Here is a 17,820-nt window from a genome sequence, read left to right as displayed (position 1 = left end):
AGTCCACCTTGGACTCCTCCCCTTTAGGGTTGGCTGGTCATGCAAGGTGGAGTCCCTCCGGGACTCTACTTTCCATGGTGATTTCTTCCAGACTTTTCTAGAACCTTCTAGAACCTGCCATAAATGCACCGGATCATTTCCAAACTTGGAATATGACTTCCTATATATGAATCTTATTCTACGGACCATTCCGGAACTCCTCGTGATGTCCGGGATCTCATCCGGGACTCCGAACAAATATTCGAACTCCATTCCATATTCAAGTTCTACCATTTCAACATCAAACCTTAAGTGTGTCACCCTACGGTTCGCGAACTATGCGGACATGGTTGAGTACTCACTCCGACCAATAACCAATAGCGGGATCTGGAGATCCATAATTGCTCCCACATATTCAACGATGACTTCAGTGATCGAATGAACCATTCACATACGATACCAATTCCCTTTGTCACGCGATATTTTACTTGTCCGAGGTTTGATCATCGGTATCACTCTATACCTTGTTCAACCTCGTCTCCTGACAAGTACTCTTTACTCGTACCGTGGTATGTGGTCTCTTATGAACTTATTCATATGCTTGCAAGACATTAGACGACATTCCACCGAGAGGGCCCAGAGTATATCTATCCGTCATCGGGATGGACAAATCCCACTGTTGATCCATATTCCTCAACTCATACTTTCCGGATACTTAATCCCACCTTTATAACCACCCATTTACGCAGTGGTGTTTGGTGTAATCAAAGTACCTTTCCGGTATAAGTGATTTACATGATCTCATGGTCATAAGGACTAGGTAACTATGTATCGAAAGCTTATAGCAAATAACTTAATGACGAGATCTTATGCTACGCTTAATTGGGTGTGTCCATTACATCATTCATACAATGACATAACCTTGTTATTAATAACATCCAATGTTCATGCTTATGAAACTAATCATCCATTAATCAACAAGCTAGTTTAAGAGGCATACTAGGGACTCTTTGTTGTTTACATATCACACATGTATCAATGTTTCCGTTAATACAATTATAGCATGATATATAAACATTTATCATAAACATAAAGATATATAATAACCACTTTTATTATTGCCTCTTGGGCATATCTCCTTCAGGGCTAACATACTAAGGACTTATAGTTATTTCAAAAACAACTTTTGAAAAGGAAACCAATTTATCTTACTTAACAAAGGTATGAGAGTATGAAAAATAAGCAAATGCCTCTATGGGTATTACCAAGGCACAAGTTATATACCCCCTGGTAGATAACACCAGCAAGGAGACAAGTGAATCGGTTTTGCCTCAAAAGCATCCATCTTTTATTTTCAAACTTTTTTGGAAGGGCACAAATCATTTTCCTATTTTATTTTGCTTGCAAAAATACTACCCAATACTAGGAAATAAACAATATGCCACATCATTTTGAAAACTTAAGCAAAACAATAGAACTTGGTTTAATCTCGGAAGGTTTTGTTTGGCCAGAATAAAACATGGGTTGGCTATTTTTAAAACAAAGTGATGGCAAGGGTTTGAATAACTCAAAGGGATTTCAAATCATCATTGCATGTGACACACATACACTTGCAAACAGAGACAACATTTCTTGAATAGAGACTAACAGTATTTTTCCTAGATGGCCAGTAACAAAACAAGGTCAACACAATTGGATTCACCCAAAATTATTAATCCTACAATTTTAGGAATTAGCTAGATTCTGCAGTACACAAAGAACAAGTTTAATTCACCAAATATCGTACAAAAATCGTAAAAATATGGGACCAGTCGCATTGGAAAGGTATTTAAATTTGTGAACTAACGCAATTTGTTTCACTTGATTTGGGTTGGTAGATCTCGAGTTATTCACAGATGAGTGCCACTGGTTTTTGGGTCAAATTTGACAGAGATTTAAAAGTTCAAACTAAGTGGGAAGGGCGGAAAGCTCTGGGCCGTGCGGGGGTGCAGTATTGGGCCGGCCGAGGCAGTTATCCAAGTGGTGGGAGGGAAAATAAAAAGAAAGAAAAGGGAAGAGAGAGGGCCCCGGGTGGGCCAGGTGCATGGGCCGATGTGGCCATGCAGGCCACGCAGGCGCACGACCACGATCGGGAGGACCCTCGATCGTCTTCCTCCTGTGTCTCGGCATGCACGCGGGCGGAAGAAAGGAAGGCGGCCAGAGCTCACCTGCGAGCAGCACGGTGACCAGCGGAGACTGGGCGGCTGGCGGCAAGGTGGGGCTGCCCACGGACAGGCTCAGCGGCATCTCCCTCGGCCTCAGCAGCTCCTCCCGGCGGCGACCTCCTCGCAGATGTCCTCGGCCATGGTGACGGCGGCGAGCTCCGGTGGTCTTGTAGGGCGACGGAGGGTACGGTTAGGACCAGAAGAGGATAGGAAGCAGAAAGGAAATAAGAGGGAGAGATGGGAGAGTCGGGGGCGAGCGCTAGCTCCTCGTCACTCTTGCGGTGACCGCGGGCGGCGGGGCGGCTACATCGAGCAACGGTAGGAGGGGAGCGCTGCGGCGTCTCTGGTGGCCAGGAGGTGGGAGTGGAGATGGTGTGAGGCAGAAATGAGGGAGGTGAGCGGGGCAGGGGCTTTTTATAGACGAGGGTGGCAGCAGGTGGGAGTGTGCGGCGTCCCAGCGGTGACCGCGTCCGAGACGAGCACAGCGGGTGGGGTGCGCTGCAAGCACAGCCTCGGGAGTGCGCACATCGGGGAGAGGGATGCCAGGAAACCATCATGGTGTAGCCTTGGGAGCTGGGGTGCTGGCTTCCTCTTTGCCCAAGAACGTGGTGACCACTAGGTTGGCATGCTCGGGCAGGATGGTGTAGAGGGCTGCAGCTGGATTTCTTGGCGTGCAAAGGTTCCAGGATTCGAGGGAGAGATGCTAGACATGGCTAGGGTGCAGGAGTGCAGGCCTAGCATTTTTGGGTCAAAACCTATGCCTTTCATGGCATTGGGAAGGAGGAGGAGAGCAAACGTGGTGGAGGGGTCTAGGGTTTGGCTAGGGCTGTGGGATAGAGTGCAGGAGGTACTGGTTTGGTGTGGTATGGGGTGGAAAGGGATGGGGAGGGTGGCAGGAAGATTCTCCAAGATTTTGTGAGGGGCAATGCACCGGCCTCATCATTTCTCTCTTCCCCTTCCCCAAATCCAATCAGCAAAAAGGGAGTGCTGAAGTTATTGTGGAGGTTGACCAGAGAGTGGTAGGGTGCTGGAGAGGTTAGTGTGATGGGTAGTGGTGATCCAAAAAGAATTAGAGTGAGAAGAAGAGAGATGTGGCCGGCTCACAACTTGCCAAAGCTTGGCATGGCCAGCTTCTACTTGTGCCATGCACAAGTGGATCAAACAAAATTTCTCTTCTATGGATGATATTGAGTTGGTGAGGGGTGGTGATGATGGTGGTAGATCTATGAAGAAAACTGTAATTGTTTTCAAAGATTTTTCAAAAACCAAAATGAAGTTGGAGATGAATCACTAGAAAGCCCAAACATGGTTTGGTGAATAAAATATAATGGGGCAAGATCAGAGGGGTGCATAAGGTGCTTAAGGGTGGTTCTTCAATTATGAGGTCAAATGGGAGTGGTTTGAATCACTTCACAAGTTTATGGCAAATTTTGAATAAAATCCACTTGAATATATTTTGAATATTAGAGAGCAGCAAGGTAGTACTTTGATTTTAAAAGTAAAATAGTAAAAGTATATGCATAACTATGCATGGTAGATCTTCCTGAAATTATTTTGATTTTAAAAGGTGCAAGGATGGCACATGTACCATAGCCATGCATTTTTAAAAAAGAATAAAATAAACACTTTTATACAAAGTATTTTTGGGTTGAAAAGAAATGAGGTGATACAAAATACCACACACATTTCATATTTTGTTTGGGAAAATTGAAGAGCTTTGATAAAGCTAGAAATGGTTTTTGCAGTGAGAAACTAGAGTAAATTAAATAGGGTTTTGGAAATATTCTTTTAAAAGAAAGTAAGAATATATTTTGGGGAAAGATCTAAAGGGTAGAGGGTGGCTACATAATGTAGCTACCATCTTCACTCTTGGTTTTGTGGAGATTAAGCTTGGAGTAAAGAAAAATAAGGGGTAGAAGTGAAAGAAGTGATCTAGAGCTGAAACAATGGATAGGGTACAAGATCAAGTGAAAAATATAAGAATTGTAGGGGTAGATTGGGACATGCAAAATGTGGAAATTGTAGAGGGTGTTGCATAGATGAGAACCATGCATTGAGGTCACCAATAACAGTTGAGGGTGCTAAAAGATCAACCGCCAAAGTTTGGACATTTTAAGCCTGCCAAAACATCTTATTGACTTGGCTTCAAAATCATCAAGGATAAGTGGGTATAAGAGTGATTTGGTCCAAGGCAAGGACATGGTTGGGAAGTTCTCATGATAATGTAGGTCTAGGACCAAGTGCATTGCCTTAGATGGCAAGGGGTAGCTTAATCCAGGGGTTCCAAAATGGAACCTGAAAACAGATTTAGGACTTAAGCCAAATTTTGTGATGTCTTAGGGATTTTGACTAGGGTATAAGAGAAGGATATGTAAAGGAGTATATGATCCCAACTTTTGAAACAAGTGTGGTTTGAGCTAGATTATGCCACAAAGATGAAGTTCTAGGTTTGATGTAGTGAAAAGGAAAATAACTTTTCCTAAGCCACACATGTGTTTTATTAGGTGAGTTGCTTGTTTTATCACTAGAGGTATTGTTCTGTGAGGTAGCTCAAGACAAAACTCAACAAACAGATCAAGGCAATACATCTACCAGCAGATCAAAGCAACTCATTACAACAAACAGATCAAGACAATTCTTCTAATTAGCCTATAGAAAAAGTTTTTGTTCCCCCTGATTTTTGCACTATGGACAACTAAACAAGGTTGCAAAAGTTGGGGTGTGACAGCCAGGGGGTGGGCTCCCCACACCTGGGCGCGCCAGGAGGGTGGGTCGCGCCGCCCTATGGGGTGGCCCCCCTGCTGGCCGTCTCCGACTCTTCTTCGATGTTCTGGAACCCTCCGTGGAAAATAGGGCCGTGGGCTTTTGTTTCGTCCAATTCCGAGAATATTTCCTGTGTAGGATTTCTGAAACTAAAAACAGCAGTAAACAGGAACTGGCGCTTCGGCATCTTGTTAATAGGTTAGTACCGGAAAATGCATAAAAATGATATAAAGTATGAATAAAACATGTAGGTATTGTCATAAAACTAGCATGGAACATAAGAAATTATAGATACGTTGGAGACGTATCAGACAACATTTGGGAGGCATCTGGGCGGAAGTTCCGGTCCTGGAGGGCGGAACTTCCAGCTGGGGCGCTGGAGCTCCATCTTCTTCGTCTTCAGCTCCCTCTTCATTGGCTTGGTCTCCATAGCTTGTGTCTTGGTCGATGTACCTGATTAAACACAGGGTATTTGCATGAAGTAGTATGCCATCCAAGGAGGTGTCAAATGTATACGTGGAAAGGAGCGAATTCACCTCTTGGTGTATAGCTTTGGCTCGAGCTCGTGTCATTGGGCCACGATGAGGGCTTGTCGGTCTTGAGGAGGAGGTGTCCAAAAGCCACCCCATATCAGAGATGCTCGCCAACCAGGGCGTCCGGATCGCCTTGCTGAAGGCAACCTCCGCGGCGAAGAAGAGGAACACCGAACTGTCGTTCCTGATCGGCGGGAACGATGACAAGATGGACGAGAAGATGATGACTTGGTACGACGCCCATCGCCAAGACATCCTCTGGCCTCCGTCGACTGCTTCGTCCTCCCCTTCGACGTCCACTCCCAACGCTGCGACACCGGCGACCGACGATGCATTACCGCCCGATTCTGCGCTAGACAAGGCGCAGGAAGGGACCACTGATGAGCAAAAAGTGTGTTCGCACACGAACACGTCGCCGTGTACCCTCGACGCCGAGCGCGATGCGCGGCAGCACGCGCCGAGGGAGGCTCGCCGGAAGCGCGATACGCAAGACAGTCCGGCGAGCGCTTTTGTAGACCCGAAACCCCACTCGCCCGGGAGGGACCCATCAGGGCTTGCGGCGGCTATGGGCTGCCCTAGGTCGGCCTGACCGCCCCTAGGACCTCGTGGATTCGCAGCCTCCAATCCTGAAGAACAACGAAGAACGAGAAGAAAGATACAAGGGGAGAGAGAGATAAAAGTAGATGAACACGAAAAAGTAGTAGATTGATTTGTTCGATTGGTGTTGTTTCAATCGGCCGTCACCCCTCATGTATATAAAGGGCGGCTGGACTTTTCGTGCAAGATGAAGGGTTGGATTCGCGTCCAAAACCCTAGATTGGGTCCAATTCGGATGGTTTGGTCCAAACTTTCTATAACTGTTCGGTCAAAAACGTACCTGCATATTGCGGGCCCTTTTCGAGGCAGTAAACGACCTCAAATCAAAATCTCATAAACAACAAAGTTGTTCGTCTCGAAAAAACGAAGAACTTTCATGTTGACCACTTTTCCATCCGAGTTCATCTTGATCGCTTAATAGAGGTAGCAAGAAAAACGATCAATTCCCACATTTTCGCCTGTGCGCCAACTCTGCTTGCGCCCTACCTTAGAGGCCTCTATGGTCGGGCGCCCCACCTCCGGTAATTTGAGTTCCAGCAGTATTTTATCTCCACAAATCGCATACTAACTCGGATCGCGATGACTCAAAAACCAAAGTTGCTTGTTTCGACGAGACGCACAACTTTCGTTTGTATCACTTCTTCATTTGAGGTCATGTTAAATGAGATCTAGTGGAAGCCTTCATATATCGATCCTCGAGATCACCTCTGACTGCTAGCATAATCGGATATCAAGCCGGATCATGGCACAACTTGGAATGGTGGACATGGTGTCTCCTAAATGAGTAATATATCTGTCACACCGAACACTGAATTATGTTCTTGATTAGCCATCGGCCCAAAACGAGTATCAACACATGCCCCCCTGTTTTCTGGCAGAGCTTGCATGCCAGAAAATAACTTTCTCCACCTTTTGCTCAGGACGATGTCAACACTCCATCGGCTATTGGTTCTCAGGACGATAATTCTATATCGGCCATTTATGTTCAGGTTGGTTGCCACCTTGGTAGAACTTCTTCAAATAATCACCTTTGAGAACAACCACTTCATCTTGACGATTGATGGATGTCCCAAATACGTTCATGTACATCTCCCATAACGACTCTTGCTTGATCTTCATCCAAGCACTTCAAAAGAATACCGTCAACTGTTCAGCTATAAAGCTTATCATCCATTAATGCATACTTAAAAGCTATCTGCCGAACAGCTCTATCCGTTCTCTTGCTAGGATCCTGCAAATATTTAACAATAGGTCTTTCCAACCTTCTTGTTCATCTGCACTAGATCATTCATTAGTGACCGAATCAATGGGATTTAATTCGGTCTTACCTATGATAGCGAGAGCAAACATCGGCCTATGAGATATATGAAAAACACCACGATTAACATGGTAGCCAGATGCTTGTTGTGCTAACTCATTTGCATTCCAAATGTCTTGCCTAGATATATGAGCAATGCTAAAGTAATCTAAGGTACAAAATATATCTAGAGATTTATCAAGATACATATTAAGTGATTCGTCGAAACATTGGCAAACCTTGGATTTTTGTTATACTACTACCAATGAATCACTAGAAGCCTCAATATGTGTATCACCTTGTCTCGTGTTTTAATATGACTAGGGACGATGTTAACATGCCACATCGTCCATGATTAGATAATTCTCTCAGGGCGATAGGATAAGTATCGGCCATGTGTTGTTTGCCTCAAAGGCCTGTATAATTCATTCACCAAAGTATGTATAGCCGAAATAAATAAAATGAAACAACTCTGATTATGAACTCCAAACATTTCGGCCTCTCAGATTAGCAACAAAATTGCAACTAACCAAACGAATAATGTTTTGGTAATACCCTTTGATGATGTAAAGAAATATAATGCATCCACGGATTAAAATAAGACCATGGAGGGTAACTGATCATACCTGAGGATATGCTACATGGCATAGGCATAAATGGCATGGCTGAATAATATGTATGATGTGTTGACCGAAACCTCTTAGTATATGATAGAAAATTCTTTCTTGATCGTTTGCTAGCCTCGGTCTTTTCTTCCTTCATACTTATCGCTATTCTTGCAATAGGAACTTGCACATCCTCCTTACTTTGAGGTCCTTCCTTAGGGACCCATGCCATGTTCTTTGTCTTCAGCTTTGCGGCACTAAGATGTTTCAACTTTCTCTCTTGGTAGATTGTTAAGCCGAGTGGGCATCCCGACTGTGATTTAGTTTTGCACATTAGCGTTTCTTCCTTGGCCTCTGACACTTTCAACTTTACTTGTTCAGATTTGGCACTTCGAGCTCCAGCATTTACTTGCTTCATCTCTTTGTCTTCTGTAGCCAAGGTCAACTTGACCGACTCTTTTTTATTTGAAATCGAATCTGAAACATCACACTTACGGTTATCCTTTTTCACTTGATAAACTTGCTTGACCTTCTTGGAGCAGCATAATTTGGGTTAGATGATCTATAGGAAGACGGATAACGTGCCCTTGGGTCATACCTGTGATCCCATGATGGATATGGATAACAATCACCATAGGAAGGTATCCATGACATTGGCATTGGTGGCCTAAAGGGAGGATACAAAGTTGCTGCATTGAACTTCTCCCATTGCCAATCCCGGTCTTTAGACTTTCGCCTTGGGGGTGATCTCGATGATTTTGCAATACTTGGCCGATAAGAACTCCTTGCTTCACTCTCCTTCTTATATTTCTCCAATAAATCTGCGAACGTGACTTTAGTTTTCTTACCCTTGTGCTTATCACGGCCTTTGTCATGTTTCGTTTTGCGTCCATCGATCTTTGAATTTTGTTGTTGCCCCCCAGTGCTTGATATCCTTGGTGTAGCTTCAATGGAACACCCAGCTTCAAGAATGTCTTCAACATGCTCTTGAATAATTTCTTTACTTGAGAGTGTGATCCCATTATCTCTAGTGTGTACCTTCTCATCATCATATGAATCGGCTAGAGGTAACCGATGCAATAACTTTTTGCCATCAAGACCAATCGAAATAGATTGACCATCTGTTTCTGTTTCAACAAATTTCAATCGTCCTTTATTAACGGCCGATTGTACTATTTGATGGAACATGATGCAATTCTGAGTACAGTGCTCAAACGAATCATGCAACTTGCAATAGATTCGTCCTTGTACTAATGGCTCAACATTGTGATCAAGAATTCTAATATAACCACTCTTCAGCAATACATCAAAGATATGATCACACATGTTCAAACTGAAAGTACACCTTTTATCTTCCGGCCGATCTTGCTGTGAGAACGACTTTGCAATTAAGCAACCGAATGGTCCAGATTTTACATCACCCCATTCAGCTATGCGTTTATTTTCGCAGTCATTTTCCGATGTGTTTGAATATGGTAATATACCAGCATCGGCTTTCTCCAAAGATAATAACCTTGGTTTTAAGTTTCTGAAACCAAAATAGTTATAACACACATGTCTCACTTGAGACCAAATGTAAGCCAAGTATGAAGTAAGCAAAGCTACCCATGTAGATATAAAATTCAAATGAGATAATGTGGAAAGCCTTGGTTGTAATAAGTTTTCACTATCGGTCTCTCTAAATGGCACAACATGTTGACCGATATGCCTAGTAACCATTTTACTGCTAACAAATAATTTACAGTTCACGATTGGTCTTTTGATGTTTCTTCTAAAACTATTACTAATAGATGCATGAACAATATATTTTTGACCAAATCTGAAAATAAGTAAATTATTTGCTAGAGATACCTCTTTGAAGACGTTAGTAGAACAAGATGGTTGTATGTCATGAACAATAACTTTCCCCACCTCTGGATGATTTTCTAACGCCTTGTCTTCATGTTTTCCTGGATCATGTGCTCCTTTACTTTGATGCTCTTTCTCAACCGAACATTGTTCGGCTATATTTTCTTGTTGTTCATGCTCATTAACTTCTTTGGCATGCAATTCATAGAGCAACGTGTAAGCTCCTGTGCATCCATAAAAATCAAGCATGGTTGCACCATGATCTTTTTCACTAAAGTTGGCATCTCTTGATTTAGTAGATTCAGCACATGTACTTTTTGATTCGGCTTCTATATCCGAATTAACCATACTAGCTGAGTCATTCTTATTTTCTTCATGGATCTTATTACTATGCAAAGCTTCTTCTTCTTGCTTCGATATTTCAGAGGGTTCAACTTGATTGCTGCATGGAGGAGAGGATTTGGTTTCTTCAACCAGGGTAACATTATCCTGAGGATTCTTCTTGATCATTGCATGGAAAAGTTGTAGATCTTCCTCTTCAAGTTTTTTCTTGTACGCTTTATGCTCCTCCTTGAGCTTATTTTCAAGCACCTCAGATTCCTCCTTGCGCTTATTTTTTAGTACTTCATAGCCTTGGCGTTGTTCCTCCGATAAATCATCAAACGTAATGACCTTATCGGCGTTAACCTCAGCTAGACATTGTTGCCCTCTGATGCTTGTTTTTTCTTTCGACAGTGAAGTGTTGCCGAAACTTTGTAGTTGTGAAGGACAAAACCTGATATTGCATGCTTGACGCTCTTCCTCACGCTTCTTCTTGTATGATTGATAAGCATGAATTGCTGCAAGATCACATGGATTTTCTTCTAGTTTCCGGTGAAGAGCATTAAGCTTCTTGAACTCAGCAGCAAGTTTTTTCCTACAATCATTGTTACCATACGCTGCAGCACTAGATGAAGGCACCTGAGCTTCTATTGAATTTCCACTTATTCGGCTATAACCATTGTGGAGGTGTGGAGCCGAATTATGGATATCTCCAGTTGCATATGGTGCTGAAAAGTTAGTAACATAAGGTGCAGCATATGATGGTTCAGGGTAATTGGCCAAATAGCTAGTAGTAGCATGTCCAATTTCTCTATCCATCGGCATGTATGCAGGTGAAACAATATATTCTGAACTATCTACCGATGAATAAAACGATGAAACACTATCTTGCAAGTTACTGTAATTTTTAACATTGGATGTTTCATATTGATTAACTGAAGTCATCATGTTGTTCATCAGCATATGAACTTCTGGGGTTGCCGATGCATGAGAAGTCGATAATTGTCGTAAGTTGCTGAAAGTATGGAGATTATTTTGCATCGGCTTTTGCACATAATAAGACCTAGGGTTAGCTGATACAGCACATATACCAGATGATCTAGCAACATCAATATAAGAGTTGTTTGCATCTACATAAGGAGATTGGGGATTCATGATACCGTTGTAGATTGATGCCTCTTGATGACGCTCTTTTCGTAGTAAGAACGGGCTGGAGACCGTTCGAAGCTTCTTCCCCAGCGGTGTCGCTAAAAAGTGTGTTCGCACACGAACACGTCGCCGTGTACCCTCGACGCCGAGCGCGATGCGCGGCAGCACGCGCCGAGGGAGGCTCGCCGGAAGCGCGATACGCAAGACAGTTCGGCGAGCGCTTTTGTAGACCCGAAACCCCACTCGCCCGGAAGGGACCCCGTCACGGCTTGCGGCGGCTATGGGCTGCCCTAGGTCGGCCTGACCGCCCCTAGGACCTCGTGGATTCGCAGCCTCCAATCCTGAAGAACAACGAAGAACGAGAAGAAAGATACAAGGGGAGAGAGAGATAAAAGTAGATGAACACGAAAAAGTAGTAGATTGATTTGTTCGATTGGTGTTGTTTCAATCGGCCGTCACCCCTCATGTATATAAAGGGCGGCTGGACTTTCCGTGCAAGATGAAGGGTTGGATTCGCGTCCAAAACCCTAGATTGGGTCCAATTCGGATGGTTTGGTCCGAAGTTATAGACTGTTCGGTCAAAAACGTACCTGCATATTGCGGGCCCTTTTCGAGGCAGTAAACGACCTCAAATCAAAATCTCATAAACAACAAAGTTGTTCGTCTCGAAAAAACGAAGAACTTTCATGTTGACCACTTTTCCATCCGAGTTCATCTTGATCGCTCAATAGAGGTAGCAAGAAAAACGATCAATTCCGACATTTTCGCATGTGCTCCAACTCCGCTTGCGCCCTACCTTAGAGGCCTCTATGGTCGGGCGCCCCACCTCCGGTAATTTGAGTTCCAGCAGTATTTTAGCTCCACAAATCGCATACTAACTCGGATCGCGATGACTCAAAAACCAAAGTTGCTTGTTTCGACGAGACGCACAACTTTTGTTTGTATCACTTCTTCATTTGAGGTCATGTTAAATGAGCTCTAGTGGAAGCCTTCATATATCGATCCTCGAGATCACCTCTGACTGCTAGCATAATCGGCTATCAAGCCGGATCATGGCACAACTTGGAATGGTGGACATGGTGTCTCCTAAATGAGTAATATATCTGTCACGCCGAACACCGAATTATGTTCTTGATTAGCCATCGGTCCAAAACGAGTATCAACACTTGTTGTCCTCTAGTTTCTGTTTCGATCGCCGGAATGTGGCTGATCCGATCACCGAACTATTGGACTAGCGGGATGACGATTTTTTTAAACTATCCCCGCTGATGGGCGAATAACGGGGTGCGAGTGGAAAAATATTGCCCCCACGCTCTTTTTTCATCCAATCCGATGTTCGCTAAATCCGAATTTCCGGCTGGGGCCTCAAACGGGCTGGAGATGCTCTTAGCGCCGAACTTTAGCGCATGTGGAGATGGTCTAAGCATGGACAGCCTACGATACTACTACTATTTTCTGCCGGGCCGAAATTGAAAACAGAAGAAAATGCTTGCGAGCAACCAACCAAAGGAAGGGCCAATCGCTCAAGGCCCATCCAGACCAACAGCAGCACATTGGGTGAGCAAAAACCGACCGTCTGATTCAGATCGATGGCCAATTGAAAAGGAGAAATCGCGGATGGTGGGAGGCCGAGCCACCCTTTGTTCTCGCTTTCCAATCCCCATCTCTCCTCCCCACCGCAGGTCCCCATCCTCCTCCGCCGCCGCCGTTGACACTTCCCGCGAATCTCCTTCTTCCGGTACATTCCTCACCGTCGCTCTCCCTCTGTCCGATCTCTATCCTCCCAGTTGGTCCCGAATTACCCCCGATTGTACCGGACATCATCGTCCCACATGCTAATACTGGATCGATCTATCGATCAGCGATGCATGCATGTTTATCGGATCAAATTTATGGAATTCATCTATGCCTATTCGATTGAATCGCAGCCTACCTTTAAATCTGGATTCTAGGTTTGATTGCTATTTTTGCCTGTTTCCTTGTTTCAGACTAGTGGAGAGGTGGCATGGCGCTCCGGAGGCTGCTTCAGGGGAGCGTTCTGCCGCGGATGATGGGACGGTCTGTTGGGGCGTCGTTTTCTACGGAGGCTGGTGAGACTATCCGCGCAACGCTCTTTCCTGGTGATGGCATCGGGCCTGAGATCGCCGAGTCGGTCAAGCAGGTATGGAATTTTGTTTCTGTTGGCGGGGTACCTTGTGTAGTAATTCGTGTTTGAATTCTGACCACAGTTGGATGTCCTTTTTTATTTAACAAAGGATTGAAGCTACGCCAGTAAGTATTGTGCATCCTGCGCACTATAGAATTATTATTTAGTGGTTGGCCTCCAAGGCTACTGACGCTCTCACAATTTCCCTGGTCCGGTGCAATTTTAATTTCAGATATAATGGCATAAAGTGTCCTTAATATTTATTGTGATTAAACAACCAGCATACATAGTAATAACACTAATCACAAGTAATCTCCTTTTTTGCAAGAAAAAACTGTATCTAATTATTGCGAAAGTATTTTGCCTACTTTCCTTATGGGTTCTTAAGTTATTACTGCGATGGTAATTGAAGGATTTATATATGCCAAGGAGGATCAAAAGAGACATTTAGATGACTCCATTACAGTTTGATGTCGTTATTCCAACTAACATGCACTTTGTTACTGAAGTTGGGAAATATAAAAAATCTTTACTTGACAGTTCATCAAGTCATAAGCATGGCCCTCTTAAGATTTCTACATGGTCAAGCATGTTTCATCTGTTCAAGATTGTTATTATCCTCGGATAAATGTTTTATATCGATGGAAGAAGTATTACTTAATTAGATGAACGTCATAGAGTATGGAATAATTACACGTATGCTTGCTTTTGCTGAAAGCAGGACTTCTGACTGTTAAGAATTTTGGGTGCATTTGAGCTGGGCTGCATTTTTGTTATAATTCAGTTTGTTACTTCTGGACTTCATGTCATTTGTGTAACTTGGGCATGCTGTATGTTCTGATTGTTTGTTTCTCTTCACAATGGGATGGGCTATTTTGGCCTCTGTAGTATTTCTGATTAGTTACCTGGGGATATGCATGTCATTCTAGAAAGTTCAGCTTCTGCGGCTTTGCCTAATACTTTGATCTGAAACGATATATAGGGTTAAGTGCACTTTTGGTCCCTCAAGTGTTGCAGATTTCTAACTTTTGTCCCTCAACTCTATTCTGGTCTAAACCAGGCCCTCAAACTCTTAATTAGGCATAATAATTAAGTGTTTGATGGCCGATTTAGATTAAATTAAGTGTTTGAGGGCCGATTTAGACCAGAATAGATTTGAGGGACCAAAGTTGGACTTCTGCAATACTTGAGGGACTAAAGTTGGACTTATGCAATACTTGAGGGACCAAAGTTGAGTTCTGCAATACTTGAGGGACCAAAAGTGCATTTAACCCTAATATATATGCAATGTTTTTTTATTGATTGTGATGTCATTCCATGGCTGCAGTGACATCATTGTATTGTATCTGCATACTGAATCCAACATGATCAAAGCCTCAAAGAGCACTTGAGGGGTTAGGTCCTTAAGTTGATGTATATGCTTAAGAATCATCAGGAACAACAACATAACAGTTATTCTGTAATACTTATTAATTTACATAAAGAAATATCACAAGTGAGTAAGTGACTAATATTTTAAGGATTGGATCGGATAGGACATTATTAACTACAAAGGCCACCTCAATATATCCATTGTCAATTGAGCATGAGCTTTCTCTCTTTTGGACTTCTCTGTGCTGTGTAGCAGGTTCAGTGGCGATTCTGTTTATGTGCAACTACATGATCATTGCTAGATAAATATTAGGGTGTTGGAAAGAGAAGATATACTATAGGTTGGGATGTTGTGAAAGAGGCTTAATTCTCTCTAGTGATAGTAGATACGTACTATACTTTTATAGGGAATCTACCTCACCCCTTATGTAACTATGTATGTCTCTAAGGAAATAAGCCCAGCTAACAAAGAACCCTACCATGGTAGAGACGAGGGACACGGAAATGGAGATGTGATGGCTAATGGGGATGGGTAACTTCTATATTGTGGTTGCTGGCTGGATTAGCTGCTAGCAGAGTGTTGGCCAAGCCTGACTTTTCTGGCGAGTGAAGTCAGTGCCTGAGCCTAGCCTGTCCAGTGTTTCTCAAGGAGGATTACCCATGATTTCTTTATAGTGCACTGGCATGACATAGATTTGCGTATCGTTAATCGTGCTATTCAACTTAACATAATCTACTTGTTTGGATGTTGATTTGACATAGTTTCCTCAGCATGAAGTTCCATAGATGGTCACGATTATCTGAGCGAATTACTCTATTTATAAAACTGTACTTTGCAAGTGAGTTTCATGAGAATACTGCTTTTAGCATGAGTGTTATCAATCCCTTGAAGGAAAACATGGGTGTTATCAAGTTCATGACAGAACTCAATCATGCATGATCTGTTTGATGGTAGCTTGCTTAGTTAACGTTGTATTTTTGCTGTTTCAGGTATTCAAAGTTGCAGGTGTACCAATAGAATGGGAAGAACATTATGTTGGTACAGAAGTGGACCCCAGAACAGAGAGCTTTTTGACATGGGAGAGCCTGGAGTCTGTGCGTAGAAACAAAGTCGGTCTGAAAGGTCCTATGGCTACACCAATTGGAAAAGGCCACCGTTCTTTGAATCTTACATTAAGGAAAGAACTAGGACTTTACGCCAATGTCAGGCCTTGCAACAGCCTTCCAGGCTACAAGACTAGATATGATGATGTGAACCTTGTGACAATTCGTGAAAATACTGAAGGGGAGTATAGCGGCCTTGAGCATCAGGTATGCCATGTGAATTCCTAAAGATAATTTTATTTTCCATTGTCCTTGTAAGCATTCTTTGTCATGGCACACTTCTTTTTCTCTAGGTTGTGAGGGGTGTAGTGGAGAGTTTGAAAATTATTACCCGCCAAGCAAGTTTAAGAGTAGCAGAGTATGCATTCCATTATGCAAAGACCAATGGCAGGGAGAGAGTTTCTGCGATACATAAGGCCAATATCATGAGGAAAACAGATGGACTTTTCCTCAAGGTTTTGATGGCTATCTCAGTCCCTTCTTGATCGTATGTGTTCCTTATTGTCATTTCTCTTGAGAGCTAAGTCATTGTTCTTCGCTATGTACATTTGTAGTGTTGCCGTGAAGTCGCTGAGAAGTATCCAGAAATCATATACGAGGAAGTAATTATTGATAACTGCTGTATGACGGTATGTTGTCAACACGAAACTTGCTCACTTTTGGTGTTAATGTTTATTCACACTTGATTATTTTGTCCTCTAATAATTAAGCATGTACTTTTATTATATTTCCTTCTATTTTGCAAACTTGATTTTAACATTATACTGAGTTTGAACTGCATTCTCTTGCAGCTCGTGAAGAACCCTGGTACGTTTGATGTATTAGTGATGCCAAATCTATATGGCGACATTATTAGTGATCTATGTGCTGGTTTGATCGGAGGCTTGGGCCTAACTCCCAGGTACAGTTATTTATTTTTGATGATTTATTATTAGGGCATCGAGACAACATCATCTCACTATTGTTGATATCCCAGCTGCAACATTGGTGAAGGTGGCATTTGTCTTGCAGAGGCTGTCCATGGCTCTGCACCTGATATATCTGGCAAGGTAAATTGGTCTTAGAATCTACTCTTCCATGTCACATTCACTACTTTCAAAATTGTGAGGTTTCTCATATAATGTTTTAATTTGTTAGTTCTGGCTTTCCTCACTCTACAAGTATGAAATTAAAATTTCTTGGAATCTCATGGTCTCTAGACCATGTCTTTCATTCAAGTTATTAGTATGACTCTTGTCTTTGATTTGACTGAGTGATATTCAATTGCTTGCAGAACCTGGCAAACCCAACTGCTCTTATGCTGAGTGCTGTTATGATGTTGCGCCACTTGCAATTCAACGACCAAGCAGAACGGATCCACAATGCTATCCTCCAGACTATCGCCGAGGGGAAGTACAGAACTGCTGATCTTGGTGGGAAGTCATCAACGTCAGACTACACAAAAGCAGTTTGTGATCATATCTGAGCGTCGGCTGCTGTTATTTTTCTCGATAATTTCCCCCCCCTAATTTTCATGCATACCAAGAGGTGCTTTAGCTTCAATAGAGTGGCAGGCACCACGATTTTTTCGGTGACACGGTTTAAGACTGTTAAATAATTGTCGCATTCATTCTCTTGGAGCAGTTTTACCAGCATCGCAAACAAGATGAAGAATCATCTGTAATAATCATTGACAACATGTGCACATATAATCTGTTTGTTATAGTTATTGAAGAACTGAAATTCAATATTTATTTTGCGTTTTGTTCTTTTTTTGAACAAGGAGAGGATAATACCCTTTCATCCATCGGTTATCCACTTTACCCCTTCTTCCTCCTCTGACCCAATCTTAAATTGCACGTTGCAACGATCTGTGCCCCATTTTTTCTGCATGTTGCCACAGTCGGCCGCCTCACTGGACCGC

At 42.9% G+C, this 17,820-nt stretch overlaps 1 protein-coding gene across 1 annotated transcript; it reads left to right on the top strand.

The window, feature by feature from the left end:
* The first annotated feature begins 12,876 nt into the window (after positions 1 to 12,876).
* LOC127323162 (isocitrate dehydrogenase [NAD] catalytic subunit 5, mitochondrial) lies at positions 12,877 to 17,646 on the top strand. Its single transcript, XM_051351349.2, has 8 exons — positions 12,877 to 13,034; positions 13,285 to 13,457; positions 15,804 to 16,124; positions 16,211 to 16,372; positions 16,472 to 16,546; positions 16,709 to 16,818; positions 16,894 to 16,966; positions 17,191 to 17,646. The coding sequence occupies exons 2-8, from the start codon at positions 13,302 to 13,304 to the stop codon at positions 17,380 to 17,382; spliced, it is 1,089 nt and encodes a 362-aa protein (XP_051207309.1). The 5' UTR covers positions 12,877 to 13,034; positions 13,285 to 13,301; the 3' UTR covers positions 17,383 to 17,646.
* Positions 17,647 to 17,820: the final 174 nt, after the last annotated feature.

Source organism: Lolium perenne, chromosome 6, assembly GCF_019359855.2.
Source record: "Lolium perenne isolate Kyuss_39 chromosome 6, Kyuss_2.0, whole genome shotgun sequence".
Classification (NCBI taxonomy): Eukaryota; Viridiplantae; Streptophyta; class Magnoliopsida; order Poales; family Poaceae; genus Lolium; species Lolium perenne.
This window is presented reverse-complemented; position numbering and strand designations above follow the sequence as displayed.

Excerpts from the sequence above, each read along its gene's own strand:
- LOC127323162 (XM_051351349.2), top strand. The coding sequence starts at position 13,302 with ATGGCGCTCCGGAGGCTGCTTCAGGGGAGCGTTCTGCCGCGGATGATG. Across the intron at positions 16,547-16,708 it reads TTGATAACTGCTGTATGACG|CTCGTGAAGAACCCTGGTAC; the intron begins GTATGTTGTCAA and ends ATTCTCTTGCAG. Across the intron at positions 16,819-16,893 it reads GGCTTGGGCCTAACTCCCAG|CTGCAACATTGGTGAAGGTG; the intron begins GTACAGTTATTT and ends TTGATATCCCAG.